The 22820-nt window shown below is 44.8% G+C and overlaps 3 protein-coding genes and 2 pseudogenes across 4 annotated transcripts; 4 read left to right on the forward strand and 1 right to left on the reverse strand.

Moving 5' to 3' along the window:
- Window positions 1-3351: 3351 nt before the first annotated feature.
- Window positions 3352-5981, forward strand: LOC125540231 (uncharacterized). Its single transcript, XM_048703807.2, has 7 exons — window positions 3352-3554; window positions 3948-4301; window positions 4609-4789; window positions 4901-5120; window positions 5285-5421; window positions 5500-5535; window positions 5627-5981. The coding sequence occupies exons 1-7, from the start codon at window positions 3412-3414 to the stop codon at window positions 5708-5710; spliced, it is 1155 nt and encodes a 384-aa protein (XP_048559764.1). The 5' UTR covers window positions 3352-3411; the 3' UTR covers window positions 5711-5981.
- Window positions 5982-6686: 705 nt separating this feature from the next.
- On the reverse strand, window positions 6687-6941 carry LOC147987481 (large ribosomal subunit protein uL14mz-like). The gene has a single exon (XM_087542394.1). It carries the CDS (start codon window positions 6939-6941, stop codon window positions 6687-6689), a length of 255 nt encoding a protein of 84 aa, XP_087398520.1.
- Window positions 6942-7955: 1014 nt separating this feature from the next.
- Window positions 7956-11707, forward strand: LOC125534452 (putative disease resistance protein At1g61300; annotated as a pseudogene). The gene is made up of 2 exons (XR_015617665.1): window positions 7956-8124; window positions 8757-11707. The product of XR_015617665.1 is annotated as a putative disease resistance protein At1g61300 (transcript).
- Window positions 11708-12227: 520 nt separating this feature from the next.
- On the forward strand, window positions 12228-18730 carry LOC147987482 (uncharacterized). Its single transcript, XM_087545323.1, has 3 exons — window positions 12228-12748; window positions 13928-14146; window positions 18157-18730. The coding sequence occupies exons 1-3, from the start codon at window positions 12427-12429 to the stop codon at window positions 18294-18296; spliced, it is 681 nt and encodes a 226-aa protein (XP_087401449.1). The 5' UTR covers window positions 12228-12426; the 3' UTR covers window positions 18297-18730.
- Window positions 18731-20058: 1328 nt separating this feature from the next.
- Window positions 20059-21647, forward strand: LOC125538315 (uncharacterized; annotated as a pseudogene).
- Window positions 21648-22820: the final 1173 nt, after the last annotated feature.

Here is a 22820-nt window from a genome sequence, read left to right on the forward strand (position 1 = left end):
AATGTTGGTGAGATGGTCTAAAATAAGATGGATAATGTGCCCTATATCATCCCTGTCCCATGATGGATATAAATTTACATGAGCATAAGGAGGCATCCACGACATTAGCATTGGCTGCCCAAAATAAGGACATGAATATGCTACATTGGAATTCTCACTTTGCCAATAGCCCAATACCGATCCTCAGATTTGCGCCTAGGGATGATCTCGATGCTTTTGAATTACTTGGCCGATAAGCACATTTTCTTCACTCACTTTTTGACATTTAGCTAGTAACTCTGCGAAAGTAACTTTTGATTTCTTGCCCTTGTGCTTATTTCGGCCCTTGTTTTCTTTTGCTTTGCTTGCATCAACCTTTGGATTTGCTTGCTGCCTTGCAGTACTTGGCGTCTTCATTGCATGGAATTTTCGCCCTCAAGAACATTATTATTGTGCTTTTGAACAACTTCCTTATTTGAAATTTTTTATCCCATTATCCGTAGTTTTTACCTTCTTATGTTTAAGTGGGCCAGATTGAAGCAGCTGATGCAAAATCTGTGTGCCATCAAGACCAATCGGAATAGACTGGTCGTCCCTTGGTGTTTCAACTAATGTTGGTGAGATGATTTTGTGTATATTTAGATCTTGTAAAAGCATTGATGATGAGGTCATCGGTATACACTGAGGAGATGTAAGGAAATCAAATTTAGAATTCATTTATTAACCACACAAACAATCATCATTGTTTGAGTAATCCTTTTGAAAAAGGAACTTGCTCAGTCGGTAGTACCATAGAATTCTCGACTATTTCGAGTCATGGAGTGACTCTGAAATATTGCACAAAACATGTTGTGGTTTATTTTTGGATTCGGAATTGTAAGCCTTTGAGGGACCTCAATATAGATTTCTAAAACAAGTGATCCATATGAGTATGTAGCCCTTGCATCCATTAAATGCATGGATAATATTATTTGTATTGCCAATGATATTTAGTATCGAAACATAATTTCACTCATACCAGGAGGGTATGTCACATCATAATCGATGTCGGGTCTCTGCGTGAATCCTTTTCATTGGCTTTCTCACCATCTCATTGACTTTTTTTTATAAAATGAGAAGTTTTTTTATTCCATATGAAAGATACTTATGAGAAGTATGTATTACTGCGGTAAATATCAATCCTTTGTTGAGCAAGTGCTATTCTTGATTACTTGCTTCCTTCTATGTTCTTTTAGAACTCTTGCTTCCTTCTATGTGAACTAATATGAGTGCAAGAGGTACTCTGCCATGGATGTTGGTTCAGGGCCTAAGAGACTTTAGCAATTTTGAGAAGAAATATATGTCGACAAATGTAGTCTTTTATGTTATATGATCTAAGCTCTACCTGGGCGTCTCGGGGGCAACTCCCCCCTCGCCGGAGTAGCCCCTCTCCCTCCCCTCTCCCCCTCGCCGCCGCACGAGGCTGTCGCCGGGCAAGGCCCATGGCGCAGCCGGGGACTGCGGCGGCGGGGCATGCGCTGCTCTGGTTCACATCGGAGGGTCTTGGATCTGGGCGGCGGCCCCCGGCGAGGCCCCTTGTCACCTGCGGTGAGCAGTGGGGTGGGCGCGGTGCCGGCGATCTGGTCGGGTGGCCAGTGGATCTTCGGTGGGCTGGGACCTCGCGTAGCTGCCCTGGTGGCTGGCGGCGTTAGATCTGGCTGCTGGCCATCTTCCCCTGCTCGGTGCATTTCACCCTCGACGGTCCCTGGCTGTGCAGGCGTCTGGCCTGCCTCTGGGTTGCAGGTGATTCTGGTGGTCGGGATCCAGATTGGGGGAAACCCCTGGTCGGCTCCAGCCGGCCGCGACGACGACGACGTCCGCGGGCGCCGATTTCTTCATGGAGACGTCGGTCGAGGTCTGCCCTTCCACACCCCACCACCTTGCTTCTCGGGTGAAAGCCTAACTCCGGGGGGCGGCGGCGGCGTCCTTGGCGCCGTGACCTTCTTGAAGGCGTCGCCTTGAGGGCAGTGTGGTGGCGGACTCAGTATGGGGTCGGTGACAGCAGGCGAGGATCGAGGGACCAGTGGGCGCCTTTTTTGGTGGAGCGGTGCTTCATCCTACACATTGATGATGGCAGATCTCGGCGGCGTGGTGCAGTGGAGACTCGGCGCCCGATGCGCGGTGATGGACTCGCGCAGGTGGAGGCAGATGTCTGGCGTCATGGTGGCGTCGATGGCAGAGTGGCCTGACAAGGTAGAAGCCTCAATATCTGCTCTGAAGACGGACCTGTGGAAGATGGCGGCAACGACACATGTGAGTGCGTCAGACCAGTTTATGCCCCAGACCCGGTATGTGGCTCGGCTGAGGTTTCTGGCTTTTGATGATAGGCTTAGGTGAGTGGTCCGGGTATTTGGCCCAAGTAGCACCCCTTCATCATATGGATAGGAGTAGTGGCATATGTTGCCAAGATGGCGGTTTCAGGCATATTGTTGTAATACTTTGTAAGGTCCTCGAGAATAATCAATAAAGTGGTTGTATGCATCTCCTAGATGCAGAGGCCGGAGGTCATCCTCCTTTTCTAAAAAAATTAAAAAAATGTTATATGATCTAGGTGGAATCAATGAAATTTGTGAAAATGTATTTATTCCTTTTATTTCCTTGTGATTTTTTACAACAATGGAGTCAAGGTGTTTTGATGTCCCAACACTAAAAATATTGTGCATACTTATGTCGGGCTTTGGATGATGAGCATCCCATGAAATGTCTTTCAACTTGATGTTGAATTACATTTACTTGTTGAGTATCTAATTTCCTCTGTTTTCGTGGAAGCATATGAGAAGTTGCATCTTGTGTGGTCAGATTTCTCTCCCTCTTGCTCTCATTTGAGGACAAGAGTGGTTTATTAGGTACCTCCACTCTTTCTGTCACTTTGCTGTAGATATATAAAATTTAGGACACGTTTTAATCAGTAAATATATGTGGCATATTTGCAATATGATTCTATGAAATCCTAGTTTAGATTCTTAAGTAAGTGATCATAAGGGCTGAATGTGAATGTCATTTCTAATTAATTTTTTGGCATTTTTTGTGGTACTAATCTCCCTCTAATACCCAAAAAAAATCATATTGCTAGTGCCATCAGCATACATGCTATGAGTTTTTTTTCATGATTGGCAGATAAATTGTTTTTTTTCTCCCGCAAAAAGAAGATAAATTGTTTTTTAGTGTGATAAATTGTTGTCTCACATATATTTTTAATTTTCTATGAGGGCCCACTGATGTACGCTGGAGGCAAAAAAAAAACCTACTCAGCTCTGCCAAGCAGGCCTTCCATGGGCCCTTGGTCCGAGAACGGACGGGCCCTTAGCGTCGTCGTCGTCTTCTTCCTCCCCCTTCTGCCCCCAAGCGGAACGGAAATCATCAAGACCTAATCCAATCCCTCCCGGCGCCCCCATGCCCCTCCGTCCCCCAAGCAGCCCCCGGCTCAAGGACCTCCCGACTCAACACGGCGGTGCAGCGCGGTTGATCCATGGTGCAGCCCGTGCCCACGAGCTCCCCCGGAGCCGGAGACCCCGCGACCCGCCGTCCCCTCCACCGTATGTCCACCCCTCCCCCGCTCGCCCCATCCCCAGTTCTTTTACATCTCGGGGCGATCTATTGGAAATCAGTCTGCCGTATTTGTCGACCGCCGGGGATTTTAGAAATCAGTCTGGAGGTGTTCGTGTAGAAATTCCTCTCTTTTTTCGAGGAAGAAATTCCTCTGCTTTTTAGTTGAGTTCATTCATTCATGTCGCGAGTTCCCGGAACCTTCTTAGCCTCTAGGAACTACGGGTTCGGGAAGTTCCTCTTATGTTAGTCGGATGGATTCATCCATGTGGTGAGTTGCCGGAATATTCCTACTTAGCCTCTAGGAACTACAGGTTTGGGAGGGCGTGTTCTGTATTTCACTATCCATTCATTTTCTGAGACAAGTTGTTTTCCAAATTCAGGCACGAGGAGGAGGAGCATCTTGCTGAACCTGCATCATCATCATCTGCACAAACTCTGCAAGCACCGTCCTTGAATGAGTCGCTCGGCGCTTCGGTGTCGGATGAATCGTGTGTCACTGTCACTTCCTCCGCCCTTTCGCAGTCAGAGGCGGTAGCACAATACACAATTGTTCCTGCCCCTGGTTCACCTATTTTGTCCCGGCTACCGCGTGACTGGGGGCTCCAATTTTACATCAGGGTGGATCTTTCTGGATCTTTCCACACATATCCTCATTTGGGTGGGCCATTCAAGAGCTTACAGGAAGCCGACAGTGCTATTGATCGCCATCTGCACGACCGCCGGGTCACCAAAATGTAAGTTTTTCAACTTCGTTCTAGATTTTCACTGAGTTGGGATAGGGATGCCTTTTTTTAGGCACAACTAAGTTTATTGATTCAGAGCTTATAGGCATGTAAACAATCCATTTGTGCTTTTTTTGGGGGGTACCATGAGTTATGTTAAAGGTAACATGGGAGCTGTTTGATCCCCTATTCAAGAAAGTTCCATGGAAACTAGTTTTATTGATAACATTGGCAGAGTATTTACACACATAGTAGACTTGTTTTTTTTTTCAGTACTGAGAAAGTGCAACATACCAACCAATGCTCTGATCTAAACTAGGTGCCCGGAGCAAGGCAGCGTTTCTCGACTGGATAAGGTCGTACAACAATGTCTTTACTGGCCCGATGGCAGAAGGAAGAAGCGTTCAAAATCTCATGTGATTGAGCAAAGTCATAATCGAATGTGCCTATTGGCTCAAGCTCTAGTAGACAAGTATAACGAGAATCACAATCTTTTGGGGGTATGCTCACTATCCCTCTCTACTTCCTTTTTTCTGTCCTGCTACCAGGATTGCAGTATGTCTTTTTGCTCATTTGAGAATTGCTGATCTGAGATATGCTTCTTCGTTTAGGATCTTGCACATGAGTTCAAGGACGTTGTGCAATATCAATCAATTTGCGAGAACCGTGTGTGGTACTATCATCTCAATATCACTACAAGGGCTAAAGGAGCTGATGGTTTCTCCCATGGCATCGACGATCTATTCTTCACGGAAGTCAAACGTGTGCGACAGGGACAACATGAGGAATTGGTGGTCAGCTGTTTCTGCATGCTCAAACCGACTGATAACGGTATTGTATATATACTCATATCTGAAACTAAGAATTGCTTAGTGCAGTTTGTGGGTGGTTAAACTTGGATTTGCGTTTATAACATCTCAAACTGGTTCATGCGCCCTTGCTTGTACTTGTTTGTTACTTGCCAATTAACTCTCTCCTTGTGTTCATAAATAAAGGTTGCTGCTATGGCTGTACCAACAATGGATCTCCTGATATGAAGCACCCCAGCAGCACTGATAAATACATTGCTGGTCACTTGAACGGATATTTGCCATTTGGATGCCGTAGGGAGTTTAGTGACTCTGATGATGAGGTATGATATGGTTTATTTCCTGGCGAGCCTAGCATTATTTTTCTTGCTCCATTGCTAACTACATGTCCCCTTTTACAGGAGGAAGCTGAGGCTAAGCTAAGAGATATGTATGAGGTACGGCATGTCTTGTGCTGCATTCTACCATTTGTAGCATCAACTCTGGTTCTATATACTTATCACAATTTGCCTGCTCGTGTATCTTCAGGGCCTTGATGAGCCAGACTTTCTGGAGAAACTCTTCACATTTCCCACTTATGTAACTCTGAGGAAAGACACGAAGGGAACCTGAGTTCGGAAGACTGGACTCAAGGGGCGTCGGAGTGAAACAGCATTGCCTGTTTTACCTTGTGGTTCAGTTATAGTAATGTTGTAAGGGCCCCTTCAATGTTTTAGAGTTTGAGGATGACCTAATTACAGCATGCTACAGTTAAATAAGCAATTTGTACAAGTAGCTTGTGCTTGTCTTTTGTTTTACACAAATCTGTTTGCAAGGAGTTGTGAAACAGCTGTCAAATTTGAAACACTCCTCAGATTCAGATGATCAGTCCTAGCTTTTACTACACTGGTGCATGCTCAAATCGAGATAATTTCTGCCGCATTACACCTGTTTTACCCTACTGAACTAACCTAGCAACTTGTTTTAGAGATCCATCTCAAGCTTAGAGATCATTCCAAGAATATCTAATCCTCGGTGTACATCCATCTTCAAGGTGTATATAAATAGGAACTTCTAGGGATCACAAAACAACAAAATAACGTGATTTAAGCATTTAGAGATCGCAGAAAATGGGTTATGATGCCATGAATGATGAATGTATGTACTGAATGTAGAAGAACACAAGGAATATAATGTGGAGACTAAGTACATATCTTGTCTGGTTTGTCAACAGCTGTTTACATTACAGTTCAGAGAACAGAGATTATTGGCAAATACCAATGCTTTAAATAGTGGGCTATGAAAAATAACGGCAGACCTCCAAATCAGCTATAGCGGGCTCAAGCGGGCTATTTGTGAAGGCGACCATTTAGCAGCACCCTGCTGAAAAGGCTATAGCGGGCTATAGCTTCGCCATAGTCTTTATTTAAAACTATGGCAAGTACTCCCTCCACGGAGGGAGTAGAAATGACCAAAGCGGAGATGTCTGTTTCATTCCACGGAACTAACAGCTACTCCCTCCGTTCCGAATTACTTGTCTTAGATTTGTCTAATCTAAGACAAGTAATTCGGAACGGAGGGAGTAGATACAAGTAAGCTGATAGAAATCTCAAACTATGTGCTCAGCCGGTGCCAGGATCTTGAGATGCTTCTTCTTTCTGAGCTCGTGGGGGACGGGACCAAAGACGCGGGTGCCAATCAGCTCACCCTTGTTGTTCACGATGACAATCGCATTATCGTCGAATTGGACCTCACTACCGTTGCTGTGCCCCTTCATGGCAGCACGGGCAACCACCCCGTAGACCACGTCTCCTTTCTTGACCTTGCAGCGAGGCTGCGCTTCCTTGACAGAACCGATGATCATGTCCCCGAGCCTCGCTCCTTTCTTCTCCTAAGGGACTGTCTGCACATAACCCGCTTGGCTCCGGAGTTGTCCACCACCTTGAGGTTTGTTCTCATCTGGATGAATGCTCTGATTTGCTGAAACCAGAGCAGGAACACGTGTTACCACCACTCTCTACTTGGAGAACATCTGTGACTAGGTAAACAAGCACCTCAAGAAAATTATACATTCCTTAGACACTTTAAGAAATTACCCTGTCAATTCCCTGTCCGTTCACTCCATTGTTGGCACCATAAAGGATGAAGCCTGGCTTTGGGCCAGGGCAGGTGCCAATGGACTTAGAGTAGTTCTCCCAACAACCTGGGACGTGCACTAGTGACTGCTTCACGATTGTAAAAATCCCTCCTAGGAGGACTGTAACTTTAAGCCCCCTCTTTTCAATTAAATGAAACACAAAAGTCCTTTGTGTTTTCTCAAAAAAAAAAAAAACCTACGGAGTACGCAGTTGCTGTCCTCGTGGCAGGGGTATCTCTTAATCGTAGTTATAACACAAAGTTTAATGAGTAGATGGTGTGCACGATAGCCTTATAGTGAATACTCTATATGAGATAGAGTTGATGTCATTAGATCATATTCCAAATTACTCACTTCTGTTATAATTTGGTATCACAAAAATAATATACTAATAATGCAATTGTTGCACAACCGTTTGTACTAGTGAAACCTAATACACTATGTAATTTGAAACGGAAGAAGTATCTTTGTATTATGGTCCAAATAAACCAGATTGGAGGCTGGTTTAAAACAAATGCAACTAGCTGATATCCAATTATAGTGTCATCAAGTTGTGCTAATAAACTATGTAATTTGAAACTGAGGGAGTATCTTTGTATTATGAGTCCAAATAAACCAGATTGGGGGTGCTGATTTAAAACAAATGCAAGTAGCCAATTTTAAATTCTAGTGACATCAACTTGTGCAGGAAAATGGTTTCTCTGCTACAACCACTCTGGTTGACTAGACTACACAGGCACACAGCATGCACCTCTAGATTGCTGATCTCTCCCCTCTTCCTCCTTACCTCCGGTATTGGTAAGATGGGAAGTCAATCGTGACTACTTCCATCTCCTAGGTGACCAAAGCTTTACCACAAATCTGAAGGCACGGAGGAGGTAAAGAACCGACTCCCAGCTTCCTGAAATAGGTACTGAACTACTGATTCCGATCCTTCTTTTCTCGCTTACCGCATCCACATCTGCCAAAATTGTTCTATTTGACGTCTTTCAGGCCGGAGCGCAAAACTGTAAATATTTTCCTCAAAGTTCATGGCTTCTATACAGTAGAAGATTTAAGATCTTTTACATGCATGATGTATGGACAACATAACTTCAGCACATATGTTCAAATTTTGTGAAAATTACATTGCAAATAGTATAAGTTGGCTTAAACATCATCACAATTCCAACAAATAGCTCTACAATAGGCTTTAAGTTGTAGACATCACCCCTGTTCCTATATCAATACTATATGAAGCATATTTATTTTGAGACTTTGAGTAGTGCGAATGGCCCTCCTCTATAGTTCTATATGTAGGCGAAAGAAAGACACACTTGCTTTGTTCCTGAAGCAGACAACAAATTTTATGAGATAGATATTGCATGTATTTTTGGCCAATGCCTATTTTTCTAAGAAAGCAACCAGAGATAATATACAAATTTAGATGATTTTACCAGTTCTCCGTGCTTCAAATCAAGCTTACTTAAATCTGGTACAATTTACCTAAATAAATCTAGTCCCAACTCTGTTATTAATTACACCTTCATTTAATTGTTACAGCCACATGGCTCAGATTGGCATACTCGCCCCGGTTATCACCCTCTTGGTAAAAGAGTTATGGGAGCCAATCAAGAAGCATATTGGCTACTGTCTGAAGCCTGAAACCAATGTCTGCAATCTCGCAAAAGCTGCTGATGAATTGAGGAGCTCCATACATGCCATTGACGAGACCATCCAGTTAGGTGAATGCCAAGGCAAGAGACCAAAGGTACAAGTAACAAGGTGGACAGAGAGTGCTCGATCCACTGAAGCAGAAGCTTGCAACATCAGCACTGAGTATGAGGCAAGGACCATACATATCTTTGGCTGCTCCTGGAGTTGTTGGTCCAACTATAAAATTAGCAAATCTGCTGCAAAAGTTAAAGGTGATATTGAAGATATTAACAAGAGATCACTTCAAAAGGATGATATATTAAGTTTGCTCCCACCAGTTGGTTTGGAGTTGCCTTTACCAATTACCAGCAAACATCGTAGGCCAAGAACACTACAGAAACAAGGTTTTTGGTTACATTGAAGAAGGCACTAGAAACATCATTGGCATATGTGGCATGGGAGGGTCAGGAAAGACTACTCTCCTTAAACAAATCAACAACTACTATTGTTCTGAAAGGTCTGGATTTGATCATGTCGTGTTTATTGAAGTTGGCAAGCAGCTAGACTTGATGGCAGTTCAGCAGAACATTGCTTCTGCACTAGGACTGTTGCTAACAGATGGAGGAGATGCAACACACAGAGCTAGAGCTATTTTCAACTTTTTAAAGGAAAAGAAATTCCTATTGTTGATTGATGATCTTTGGGACATGCTGGACCTAGTGAAAGTTGGTATACCGCATGGTTCGAAGAAGTGTTCCCTCCCAAATAGCCAGATTGTAGTGATCACAACACGATCTTTGGATGTGTGTGGTAGAATGCATATTTTTGAAAATGTTATACAGTTGAAATGCTTGGGTTCTGATCATTCGTGGCAGCTGTTTAAAGAGATTGTTGGTGGAACAAAGATGGAAGATGCTCAAATCAGGGGATGCGCCGAGAAGATTGCGGCAAAATGTGGAGGCCTTCCACTAGCAATTAAGATAACTGGGCAGGCTATGGCTTCCAAGGTAGCTTCAGAAGAATGGGAATACAATTTGATGTTAGTAGAAGATTCAGTTTTCCATGAGGTTTCTGGTTCAGATAACGAACTCTTTCCTATGCTGAAAATTAGTTATGATAGCTTGCAAAGTGATGTGATTAGAATGTGCTTTCTACTATTTGCTGGGATTGCCGCACAAGAGCCAGATCGTGACTGGTCCACTATTAATTTAATTCAAATTTGGATGGGCCATGGACTGCTAGGCGAGGATGATGATATTGAAAGAACTTACTTGAGTGGATATTCAATTGTTGAAATTTTGAAAAGAGCATTCCTGCTTGAATCCTCTGACAAAGGGGATAAACTTGTGAAAATGCACCATGTTGTTCAAGATCTGGCCTTGTGGATTGTAGCGACAAAACAGAATGGGGTGCGTAAAGAGAAGTGGCTGGTGGACCAAAGAGAACACACCCGACCAGACGTCTGGAGCACCGCTGATAGAATTTTCTTCTATGGTGATGATATTAAGACAATTCCTAGTTCTTGCAGCTGCCCAGACCTGTTAACACTAATGCTAATAAACAATGAGCATATTTCTGAGTTCCCATTTGGTTTTTTCTCTGCCATGAAATTGCTGATTTATTTGGATATTTCTGGAACATGGATCCAAGAAATACCATCAGAAATCGGAGCATTAACGAGCTTGCAGTTCCTTGATCTTTCTCGGACACCAATACGTTCACTGCCAGTGGAGCTGGGACTGTTGGAAGATCTAAGGTACTTATATTTGGAAGACGCTTTCGGTCTCAGGAATATACCAAATGGTTTGCTATCTAGATTGAAGATGTTGAGGCTGTTAAATTTATATCGATGCTGTGGTTTGAGAATTGATTGTTCAGCAGGATATATCGAAGAACTCAAAAGTTTAACGAGGATAAGGGATATTAGTTTTACAGTACATGATTCAGACTCCATGTGGAAGATCTCTAACTTGCCTAGAGCCTTGGTAAGCCGCCTCAGCATTACAGCTCTGGAAGGTTTGCAATCTCTTCAGATATCACCCTTGCTCCTTACAAGTAGTAAGGCTAGACACATGGAAGCTCTGTCACTGGAACGCATAAAACTTTTGGAGGAGCTAGTGATAGCCCAGACCGACATAAACTCAGGTCGGTGCTTGCCAAGACTAGAACAATTACTCTTACATAGTCTGGCCAGCACTTCAGAGGGTCGAGTTTAAAGGTATTGAACCCAACACTTGCCTTTCAGGCCTCAGGTTTCTGAACATCTCAGAATGCGACAATCTGATGTCGACTACATGGATCACATGGCTGCCTTGCCTTGAAATCGTATATTTAAATAACTAAGTTGGCGGCTAACGATGAAGAAGCTGTGCTGTCTCCCACAAGCTCCTTCCCTCGACTCAAGTTTCTGGTGTTAGTCAATCTGAAGAACCTGCATAGCCTCTGTGATGCCAGAATCACATTCCCATCGTTGATGCGCTTGCTCGTTTATGGTTGCCCCATGCTAATGCAGCTGCCACAGAACTTAGTGGGCGTCAAGAGCTCACCGCTGATACTTGGCGAGCGAAAATGGTGGGAAAGTTTAGAATGGGAGGATGCTAGCTCACAGTCCTCTCTCCTTCCTTTCTTCAGAGAAGTGCCTGCAGGCTTCAGAGGAAGTCAACTAGAAGTGTCCAAGGCTTTACGTGTTTAGTTCTTTCAGTCAAAGACCATCATGAGCCCTTCATCTCTTTTTTTCTCTTTTTCTTTTGAGATGTTCTACATATCAGTTTGACACTGAAAGACAAGATGCCTTCTCGTGTTTAGTTGTACCATGCATGTTTGTGTTCCACACTTGTATATGTCAATTATATACAAGAAGCAGACCCTGATGTCATTTTGCGTCGACTGATGGCTCACGCGTCGTGCTCGCGCGACACACAGGGTGACGCGCCCACGAGAGGTGGCGTGTATCCTACGCCGCCGATCTACAGACGCGCTCGCTCACGTTCTACGACGGCGAGATGCTCTCCGCCTCATCCTGATTGATGACCGTGGAGTCACGGTGGACGCGCGATTTCTCCGCGCAGGGGAGTACATAAACATCGGCGACATCATCTCGCTGCCATGCCATTTTGCGAGGATTCGGGGTTGATTACCGGCGACGTACTCGGCTCCAGCGGGCGCTACGCATGGCACGTCTCGAGGTGCGGCGCACGGGAGGCGTACGGAGTTCCAGACAGGCGAAGCGGGCCGGGTTGGGGTGGCCCCGAGCCACACCAACCGCCCGCTAATGGCGGATGGACGCGTGGGAGCATCTCCATGGCTGCCTGACCGCCATGCGGGGTCCAGCACCGAACCGGGCGTGGTGCCTTCTAGAGTGAGAGAGGCGGGGGGAGCCGCTTCACTTTCCCCACCTACCACCACTACGCGGGATGCGCATCTCGCTCCCCTCTTTAAGCATCTATGGGAGCGTCCTAGGGTTTGCTCCCCCAATCCATCCCCTCCTGATTTCTTCGGCTGGTGGCGGGGCAAAGCCGGCGGCGACGACCGCTCCTTCGCCCAAGTTGCTGCGGCGGAAGGTGCGCCACGCACCGCGATGGGAGATCGTGGCGGGGGGAGATCTGGAGGATGGCGCGACAACACAGCGCGGGGAGGGTTCGGCGGTGGGCGAAAGGCTCCGCTGCCAAACCAGTCTCGACACATGGTATGGCAGCGGACAGATCCGCCGCCGGCGACGTCGGGAGACTCCAGATCTGGTGGTGGTGAAGTTGCGGACAGATGGGAAGCTGCTGCGCGTGCCATGAGCGGCGCGACCAAGGAGAAGACGACGAGCATCAAGGAGCCACCTCCGCCTCCAGCGCCTCGGCAAACGGCGACCAAGAACAACGCCGAGATCTGCATCAACTGCTGCCTCCCAGGTCATTTTGCTCCTCGGTGCCCCACTATTCGCTGCGAAAAATGCAATAAATTAGGTCATATAGCCCAGCTCTGCCAGTCTCTGAGGCCTTGGGAATGCATTCCATTCATGTGTGGTTTTCAGTCGCCTGGTTAGGGATTTTTCTATATACCTGATATGTGTGCTGCTAAGCATAGTGTTGAGAAAACTAATAATGTGATGATCACTATAGTTGAGGGGGATGCTACTGTGAAAGATATTGAGCAGGAATTCAATGCTATATTTGCCAAAAAACCTGGGAAAAAGAAATGGCATTGTACGGCCCGCTCTATTGGCCCTGCTCAATATGTGATGCGATTCCCTAATGCTAGTGAGATAGAGAGAGCATGTTGTTATGGGAAACGCTTGCCTCTGAAAGAGGGGAATATTGTGGTCTGTATTACTCCTTGGACTGCTTCGCTTGGAGCTAAAGGTATATCATGGAAAAAGCATGGGTTAGGGTGCGTAACATTCCCATAGAGAAAAGATGCACTGAACATATAGCTTATGTTGGGGCCCTGATGGGAATTACATTGGAAGTTGATGAATCGACTGTTCATAAACCCAAATATGCTAGAATCCTCCTTGGTTGTAGAGATGTTGAGAAAATTCCTCCTTCGGCTGAAGGAATGCTGGGAGAACATTATTATGATTTCTTTTATGAGGTTGAAAAAGTTGTGACTATGGGTGCTGAGAAAAGCCAATCTTATACTGCTGTAGATAGCAGTGCGTCTCCTTCCTTCCCTAAGAAAGCGAGGATGGACTCATATCCTGCTTCTTCTATGGGGCAGGGGGTACGAGTGCATCTATGACTGGTAACTTCTCTTCTCAGAACTGTGATAAAGGTATGTAGAGGCTTCCTGTTGTAGCTGAAAGTGAAGAAGAAGAGGAAAGCGATGAAGGTAACAATACGGAGTTGCTGATTGAAACAATGGCCAGAGAACACGCAGATGAGAAATGTCTTATTGTGGTTCTCAATCTGGTAAAGTATCATGTGAGAATGTCTTTGATGACCTGGATGTGGAAGAGATGACTGAGTCTCCCAGTAATGAGATCAGTATACATAAAGGTGCTTGGGGGATGATTACTCCTGTTCCACCCTCACCTATGTTTGTCTGTCATGATGTGAATACTTATGGGAATGCATTTCCTCCCTTGTCAGACTATGTGGTTTGGCCTTCCCTGCCTCATATTGTGCCTCTTGAGGAGGGATCCATGGAAGGAGGAGAAAACTGTAGTGTCTATACAGTTGAATCTCCGTCTGGATCACCAATTCATGATTGCACAAACCAAGATGAGGATGTCCCGCGCAGACAGAAGCAGAAGCTGGAGATGGTGGGTGATGTGGCTGCCAACAGGATGAGGAAGCGTAATTTGGAAGGTATGAATATGCCCAATTCGAAAAATCAATTCTCTGCTTTGTCTGATTCTGCCATTATATTGCGTGCATCTTTGATGGGAGTGCAAATCCCGAATGATGAATTTGCAACTATTGATATCTTGCGTGAATTAGAACTTTCTAGAAATATGTTACATGACAAAAATATTGATATTAACCCACAAAATATAACCATCAATGATGGGTTGGGCAATGATGTGCCCCTCTCTTTGACATGGGATGATGATAGTAGAGATATTGAGGAATCTTTCATCCTGGTTCAATCTAAAAACAAAAAAAAAGAAAAATCAACACAGGAAATCAGTGGTGGTATTATCTCCTAATAAGTCCAGTAGACCTGTGACTAGAAGTCAACAGAAAAAAGGGGCGGGTAGGGCTGCTATGGAACCTGGCAGACCTACCAGAGTGAGAGATAAACCCAAACGATATAAATGAAAGGGTTTTTTTGGAATTGTAGGGGGGTGGGTAAAAAAGGCATGTCTACCTGCCTCATTGACATGATGAGTGCCAATGAACTAGATTTTATTGGGCTTCAGGGGACTATGAAGAAGTCTTATAATCCTGCCTTTTTTTAGGCAAATTGACCCGAATCATAAATTTCATTGGGAATGGGCCCCTTCTGGGGGGGGGGGAATCTGGTGGCATTCTTTGTGGCCTTAATAAGGAGAAATTCGATATCCTTATGACCAAATGTGGTAAATACATCCTATAGTTGAACTTGTTCAATAAGAACAAAAACTGTAGCTGGGTCTTGATGATTGTGTATGGTGCTGCACATGATGAACAGAAACCTGAGTTCATTGCTGAACTATCGTCCATGTGTCATAGTATTAACATTCCTTATCTGGTCGGGGGAGATTTTAATATCATTCGACATAGTGGGGAGAAAAACAAAAAAACATCTATGTCCCACTTCTCGGAGGTGTTTAATTCTGTTATACACTTGCTTGGGTTGAGGGAGATTTATATGACTGGTGGTTGTTATACCTGGTCCAATAAACAAGAAAACCCAACTTTGGAAAAATTGGATAGAGTTCTTATGTCTCCTGATTGGGAGGATGTATATCCTCTCGCTTCTGTTCATAAACTGGTCAAGGAAATATCAGACCACAATCCTTTGTTGTTGGATGGTGGGAGAGCTCCCTCTAGAACACCAAGTAACAGGTGCTTTAAGTTTGATAATGCCTGGCTCAGTAATCCAGATTTTCTTCCTCTGGTTTCTGAGATTTGGTCTAGACCAGTATACACTTTAAACCCTATTGACTCCTTGAATATTAAGCTAAAGAGAATTAAGAAATTTTTTAAGGGTTGGGGGTCCAATTTGTTTGGACACAATAAGATTAGAAAGAAAATCATCAAGCTCGAGCTTCAGGAGCTTGAAAGGCTGGAGGAGGCTGATGGTTTATGCGGGGAAGCATACACTAGGAAGTTGGAAATTCTAGTAGAGCTTAATAAGATGTATGTTGAAGAAGAACTTCACTGGCACCAGTTTTATAATGAGAGATGGCTTTTGAAAGGAGACAATAACACTGATTTCTTTCATAAAGTAGCTAATGGTCGTCGTAGGAAAAACTCCATGATCTCCCTGGAGTGTGGGTCCACTATTATTGAAGGGACTAAAAACCTACTCGCCCATGCTACTGAATACTATAAAACCTTATTTGGACCGGCTCCTGGCAACATTTGCCAGATCGATGCAACATTGCGGTCTCAGGAAGAGATGATTACCCCTGGTGATAATGAGGACTTAACTCGACCTTTTTCATTGGAAGAGATCAAAAAAGCTTTATTTGGCATGAAATCTAACCGTGCCCCCGGTCCAGACGATATTCCTGTTGAATTTTATCAACACTGCTGGGATGTAGTAGCTCATGATATCTTATGCCTTTTTGAGTGGTTTCATGAAGGCAAGTTGGATGTGCAACGACTTAACTATGGCATCATAACTTTGTTGCCTAAGTCGACTGATGCTAAAAGAATCCAGTAGTATAGGCCCATTTGTCTATTACGCTGCCCATACAAACTACTCACCAAAGCCATGGATATTAGAGCTAGCAAATATGCTCATAAGTTGTTTAGTATTCAACAGAATGCCTTCATTAAGGGGAGGCACATAGTTGATGGAATCTTATCTCTACATGAGGTTCTACACTATACTCACATTAAAAAGCAAGTGGGAGTGGTTCTCAAACTTGATTTCGAGAAGGCGTATGACAAAGTCAATTGGGACTTTTTGCTTTATTGTCATAGGAAGCGTGGGTTTAGTCCTAAGTGGTGCGGATGGGTCTCTCAAATCCTAAAAAATGGCACGGTTAGTGTCAAGATCAACGATGAGGTGGGACCATACATTCAAAGTGCTAAGGGGGTGAGGCAGGGGGATCCTCACTCCCCTTTCTTATTTAATCTGGCGGCTGATTGCCTGACCAAAATGGTACTTACAGCTCAAAAGAATGGTCTCATTAAAGGGCTAGCTGCTGATCTTATTGAGGATGGTGTTGGCATCCTGCAATACGCGGATGACACGGTGCTTTGTTTTGAACATGATGTTGACAAAGCTGTAAATATCAAACTATTGCTATATCTCTTTGAACTTATGTCTGGGCTTAAGATCAATTTTGAGAAGAGTGAGATATTTAGTATTGGAGGGATAATGATACTGATTTGGTCTATGCCAACATGTTTGGATGCCAAGTGGGGCACACTTCCTATGAAATATCTCGGAGTTCCTGTTACTTACTCTATCCTCAAGAATGCGGATCTAGATTTCCTTGACGGTAAAATGATCAAAAAGCTTGATGCCTGGGTAGCTTATGCGGCATCTTCTGGAGCTAGGCTGACTTTGTTAGGGTCCAGTTTGGATGGGATTCCATCTTTCCTTATGTCGATGTTCCTCTTCAACAAAACTTTTATTGAGAAGTTGGATAAACATCGCAGACGTTTCTTTTGGAGGAGAAAAAAAAATAAGAAACATGGGTACCACATGGTTAAGTGGACAAGAGTATGTCGATCTAAAAAAATTGGGGGACTAGGGATTAAAGATCTTCATAAACAAAATATTGCCTTTCTCGTTAAATGGTGGTGGAAATTAGAAACGAGTGATGGGTTATGGCAACGTATAGTAAGAGCTAGATATTTCAGGAATAAAACAGTGGCTAACATCCAGAGTCGCTTTTCAGACTCCCCCTGCTGGAAAGCGATTATGAAGGTCAAGGAATCATATATGGTGGGTAGAAAAGTTAAGATCGAAAGTGGAAACCTTACTAGGGTTTGGTATGATCCTTGGGTTGAGAATAGTGCATTGAAAGACCATTTCCCTGATCTTTTTAGTATATGTCAGGAACAGGAATGCACTGTTGCATCCTGGGCTGCAAGCAATTATGAACTTGGCTTCAGACGTAGACTGGTTGGGGGGTTGGGCGAGTAGTGGGCTTGGATGGTTATGGAAGCTAAAAAACTGTCGTTGAACGACTCCCCAGATAGGATTTTATGGGTCCTTGACAGTAAAGGGAAATTTACGACTAAATCCTTATATGAATGGTTGGAAAGGAATCTATCAGGTCTTAACTATAAGATGGTGTGGGAAGCACCCATCCCGCTGAAGATTAAAATTTTCCTTTGCCAGTTGTTTCAGAATGCAGTTCTTACTCGTGATAACATGCGTATTAGGAATTGGCCTGAAAATCCCATGTGCTCCTTCTGTACTGATGTTGAAATGGCAAATCATTTGTTCTTTACCTGCCCACTTGCTCGTTCGGTGTGGGGAGTGTTGGGCATGACGGCTGGGGCATCCTGCTGTCCTCGTTCTCTTTGGCAAAGCTTCGCTTGGCTTTATAAGTTTTTTCCGGGTGGGAAGCATTTTTATATGATGATCATTGCCGCAATATGCTGGGGGGTTTGGACTCTCCACAATAAAGTTACATTTGATAAACATGTTGTTCGTTCTTCTCTAGAGGCTGTTTTCACTGCCTGCTTGTTTATGTTGTATTGGGCAGGTTTGTTGAAGGAAGAAGAGAAGGTGAAGCTACAGGCTGGAGTGAAGAGGTTGGCTCACGCGGTTGCTGCGCTGGCGGACAGATCTCTTCCTCGAGGCAGACCTCTCTTAGGAGACAGAGATGGGGTCCAGATTGGTTAGGTGTGATTCAGTGCTCGGTTCCTTTTGCTCTCCATTTCCCACTGGGGTTTGATGCCGGCTGGAATTATGTCTCCTGGTAGCGGTTCGCTTAGTCGCAGAAGTCTTCCAAAGCGTTTTCATCCTGGGAACTTTTGTTTTCATTGGGCTATAGCTTGTGAGTGTCATCAGGTTTTCGCCCCATGGCGGATGGTCCGTTCCAGGATCATCTTCCGGTGGGTTTCCTAATGATGTGCCAACTCGCTCCCCCCCCCCCCCCCCCCTTCAGTCTCATTGGAGTCTCAAGGTTTTATCTTTCATTCTGCTAAATGTAGTGGTTAGACTCTAAGAACTTGGATACAGACTGATGTATTTCCGTTGATTGCGAAATTAATGGAAAGGGGTTGTGAGCCCGGTTGGAAAAAAAATATGTCAATTATATGTCTTGTTTTTACTTTTATTTCGAGATAAAACAGAGATTTGGTTTTGGTACATATAAAGATTGCAAAGTTGAGTGACACCTTAACAAAAAGAGTGGCATAACTTCACAAAGTAGAGAAATATAAAGCGAAAGGAGTATTTATGTTCTTGAACTGACGTGAACACTGAACTATAATCTTACATCGAACGTGAAACTATTTAACCTGAACCTTATCCCGGTTAATTTATGTTTAGGCTGACTTAGGTCCACGGGCACCCATGGCCTTTGGCCCTTTGCCCTTGATTTCCATTTGAGATTCTTCAAAATGTTCTTTAACCAAATTGACCAAAATTGGATGAAGCCCACATGGTAACTATATCATCAAAATCACCTACCCGTGCAAAAGCAGAATGGTAGCCCTTTTTGGTTGAGACTTGAGAGACTGTCCTAAATTACTTACTAAGAAGTGTAAGGCCTAGGCATCTTGCAGTCTCAGCAGAGCAAAAACAATTAAGCTCTGGAAGCGCTCATGGTCTCAGGCAGACCTCGAGACATCATACCACCATTTTCTCACCTTTGTGAAATCTGCAGATGTTTCAGTTTAGTGATGCAGCGAGCGCAGCAAGATGGCATACCTGACCTTTTTCACCTACCTCTGTCAGTCAGTGGAAGCACCTATGAAGAATCACAGCAGTCTGCTCATGGTAAGGCGTTCGAGATGGATCTCCTCCTCTCCTCTGTACTCCACAAGGCGCTGCGACGGCCGCCTGCCGCATTCCCCCGCCGGATGGCCGCCTGCTCGATGCTTTCCCCGCCCTCACGCTCAAGCAGCACGCCGATGTGCGCCGTCGCTGACCTGTCAAGGCCGCCGCATCTGTAGCCCGCGAGCATTGGCGTGCTGGGGGCTTGTCTCTGGCGGCGGCGACATCGATTGGGACGGCGACGAGCAAGCCGGCAAGGAGTGCTTGCTTGCTTGCGGCGGCGATTGCTGCGGCGTGCAACAGGAGGGTGAGTTAATTGCACGTTGGTACCACACTTGCGCACTTACTCACGAATCAATACCACAACTCGTGCATGTCGCAGTTCAATACCAACTCAGGGCCTAAGTGGTGCATAACGGACTGACAGCCATATAAGTGAGTATTGACCGCGTATCCGACAGGTCGGGCCCACATGTCAGGTGACACGGTGGCCAATCGGCGCGTGCCCGGTGCGCCGACTAGGACGAGACCGGTGCGGTTGGTTACATGGGCTTGGTCGGACTGGCCTCACTCTTGCTCGACCTCACTCTCACTCTCGCTCTCCCTCCTCTCTCCGATTCGCCGCCAGCCGCCGCCGCCACCTCAACCGGCTCGTCGTCGCGCCATGGAGGACGAGAGCAGCCAGGACTCAAGCGTGCAATACATGAACCTCTCCGACAACGAAGCCATGCATTATCGGGTGAGTTGTAGAGTTAGAGTTAGGGTTGGTTTATCAGATTTGGGATTTGGGGGGATTTGATTTGATTTGGGGATTTTGTTTTCCTTTTATTCATGTAGATCCCTGCTAGCATTGAAGACCAAGACTACAGTGGCATTGAGACAGCACCCAGAGTTCTTTGCCATCAGCATGGTGTGGCGGCTGAGAGGCGTGTAGCATTCGAAGCATTTAACACGGGCAGGAGGTTCTTAGTCTGTCCTATGAGTGTAAGATTCTGTCCAAATTCTGTGTTAATTGTATTTTTTAATCTAGCCATGTGCATAGAATTGTCCAGTCCAGTGCATAGAATTCATGTTCTTTAATCTAGCCATGTGTTGATGCACATTGTTTAATGAGTACTCTTGTACCATAGCTGTGATGGTCATTTTGTAGCTGTGATGCTAATCAGTGGATTAGAAAATGTGTTGTTGCTTGCCATGTATATTTAATTTGGCCAGTAATTTTATAATTGATCAACAACTTAGTTTGCAGTGCAGATAATCGTTGTTTAGCTCACAAGAGTACTCACTTTGCAAATTATTTGATTGTTTAAGGTCAGAGAGATTCAATGTCAAAAGCTCAAAATTCAGTTAGTGTTTATGTCAGAGGTTCATTCTTTAGTTGGCTATATTATTAAAGTTGTTTCTCAAAGATGCTTAAAGTTCATTTTTTTTAATTCAGTGGCTAGTCATTTAGGGTCCTACATTGTTTAAAGATGCTCAAAGTTCATTGTTTAAAGCCAGTTGCTCAAAGTTTATTGCTTAAATAATTTGCCTAGGAGATTGATTTTGCACATGCTATGGTTGTTTATATTGCAGGAAGATGACAACTGTGGTATTGTTCTCTGGGTTGACCCAGAGTGGCCTCCTACATTGCAGAATGCCTTGTTGAAGCTATGGGAAATGTATCATGACAGCAAGAGTGATAGGAGGAAGGATAACCTGGAGAGTTCACTCACTATTCACCATTTGACTGAAGAAAAAAGTAATCTAGAGGCCAACTATGACAAATTGGTTGAAGATGTGCACCAATTGTTCAATGCTCAAGAGGATAGGATGGTAGATTTCAGCTATTTGCAGGCTAAGATGCAGAATGTGCATGTTTCCGATTCAGTTGTATCTGACATGAAGATAGAGATGGGGAAGAAAGATGCAGAGATCTTCAAGCTGCAGGAGAAGTATAAAGTACTGATGAACTTGACACAATCTCAAGGCACTTGCATCAGGAACCTGAAGTTTAATCATCTAAAAGAGAAGGAAGTGCTTAGTACATCCACCAGGAACCTGCAATTCCATGTTGATTAACTCAAAAAATCTGAGGAAAAGCTCACCCAGGAGAACACCCAGCTGCTCCTTCACATGGATGATCTCAAGAAAGGGCATGACAAGCTCACAGCAAGGAGGGATCGGCTAAAGATTCAGATTGCTGAACTGTTGAAGTCAGAGGAGAAGAACAAGCAGAAATTGAAGGGGATCCTGGACGTCTTGTCAGAATGAAGATGTGGAGGAAGAGGAAGAGCAAGATCCAAATCAACATGAAGAAGAAGAATGCTTGCTTTGCTGACCTTTTGTGAAGTATGGTATTGTTCTGAACTAAGTTATGTACTATGGATGTGTAGTTGTTGTGAACCACTATGTTGTTGCTTTAAGTTGTTGTGAACCACTATGTTGTTGCTGTGAACCACTATGTTAACTCTTAGTTGCTGTGAACCACTATGTTAATCAATATGTTGTTGTCGTGAACCAGTTTGTTGTGAAACAGTATGTTAACTCTTAGTTGCTGCTTGTCTTAGTTGCTTGAACTCTTTTATGAACCCCCTAAACCAAAGTTGCTTGAACTCTATGGTGTTGTGGCTCCGCCGACGTCGAGAACCCCCTAAACCAAAGTGGTTAGGCATTTAGGCTCCGTCGACGTCGAGAACCCCCTAAACCAAAGTGGTTAGGCATTTAGGCTCCGTCGACGTCGAGAACCCCCTAAACCAAAGTGGTTAGGCATTTAGGGTCCGTCGACGTCGAGAACCCCCTAAACCAAAGTGGTTAGGCATTTAGGCTCCGTCGGCGTCGAGAACCCCCTAAACCAAAGTGGTTAGGCATTTGGGCTCTGTCGACGTCGAGAACCCCCTAAACCAAAGTGGTTAGGCATTTAGGGTCCGTCGGCATCGAGAACCCCCTAAACCAATGTGGTTAGGCATTTAGGGTCCATCGGTGTCGAGACCCCCCTAAACCAAAGTGGTTAGGCATTTAGGCTCCGTCGACGTCGAGAACCCCCTAAACCAATGTGGTTAGGCATTTAGGCTTCGTCGGCGTCGAGAACCCCCTAAACCAATGTGGTTAGGCATTTAGGCTCCGTCGGCGTCGAGAACCCCCTAAACCAATGTGGTTAGGCATTTAGGCTCCGTCGACATCGAGAACCCCCTAAACCAAAGTGGTTAGGCATTTAGGCTCCGTCGGCGTCGAGAACCCCCTAAACCAAAGTGGTTAGGCATTTAGGCTCCGTCGACATCAAGAACCCCCTAAACCAAAGTGGTTAGGCATTTAGGGTCCGTCGGCGTCGAGAACCCCCTAAACCAATGTGGTTAGGCATTTAGGGTCCGTCGGCGTCGAGACCCCCCTAAACCAAAGTGGTTAGGCATTTAGGCTCCGTCGACGTCGAGAACCCCCTAAACCAAT

The sequence above is a fragment of the Triticum urartu genome, chromosome 2A (assembly GCF_056163025.1).
Source record: "Triticum urartu cultivar PI428250 chromosome 2A, HENAU_Tu73, whole genome shotgun sequence".
NCBI lineage: Eukaryota > Viridiplantae > Streptophyta > Magnoliopsida > Poales > Poaceae > Triticum > Triticum urartu.

Excerpts from the sequence above, each read along its gene's own strand:
- LOC125540231 (XM_048703807.2), top strand. The coding sequence starts at position 3,412 with ATGCCCCTCCGTCCCCCAAGCAGCCCCCGGCTCAAGGACCTCCCGACT. Across the intron at positions 3,555-3,947 it reads GACCCGCCGTCCCCTCCACC|GCACGAGGAGGAGGAGCATC; the intron begins GTATGTCCACCC and ends TTCCAAATTCAG. Across the intron at positions 4,790-4,900 it reads AGAATCACAATCTTTTGGGG|GATCTTGCACATGAGTTCAA; the intron begins GTATGCTCACTA and ends TTCTTCGTTTAG.
- LOC147987481 (XM_087542394.1), bottom strand. The coding sequence starts at position 6,941 with ATGATCATCGGTTCTGTCAAGGAAGCGCAGCCTCGCTGCAAGGTCAAG.
- LOC147987482 (XM_087545323.1), top strand. The coding sequence starts at position 12,427 with ATGGGAGATCGTGGCGGGGGGAGATCTGGAGGATGGCGCGACAACACA. Across the intron at positions 12,749-13,927 it reads CATCAACTGCTGCCTCCCAG|ACTATGTGGTTTGGCCTTCC; the intron begins GTCATTTTGCTC and ends CTCCCTTGTCAG. Across the intron at positions 14,147-18,156 it reads GAGGAAGCGTAATTTGGAAG|GTTTGTTGAAGGAAGAAGAG; the intron begins GTATGAATATGC and ends TGTATTGGGCAG.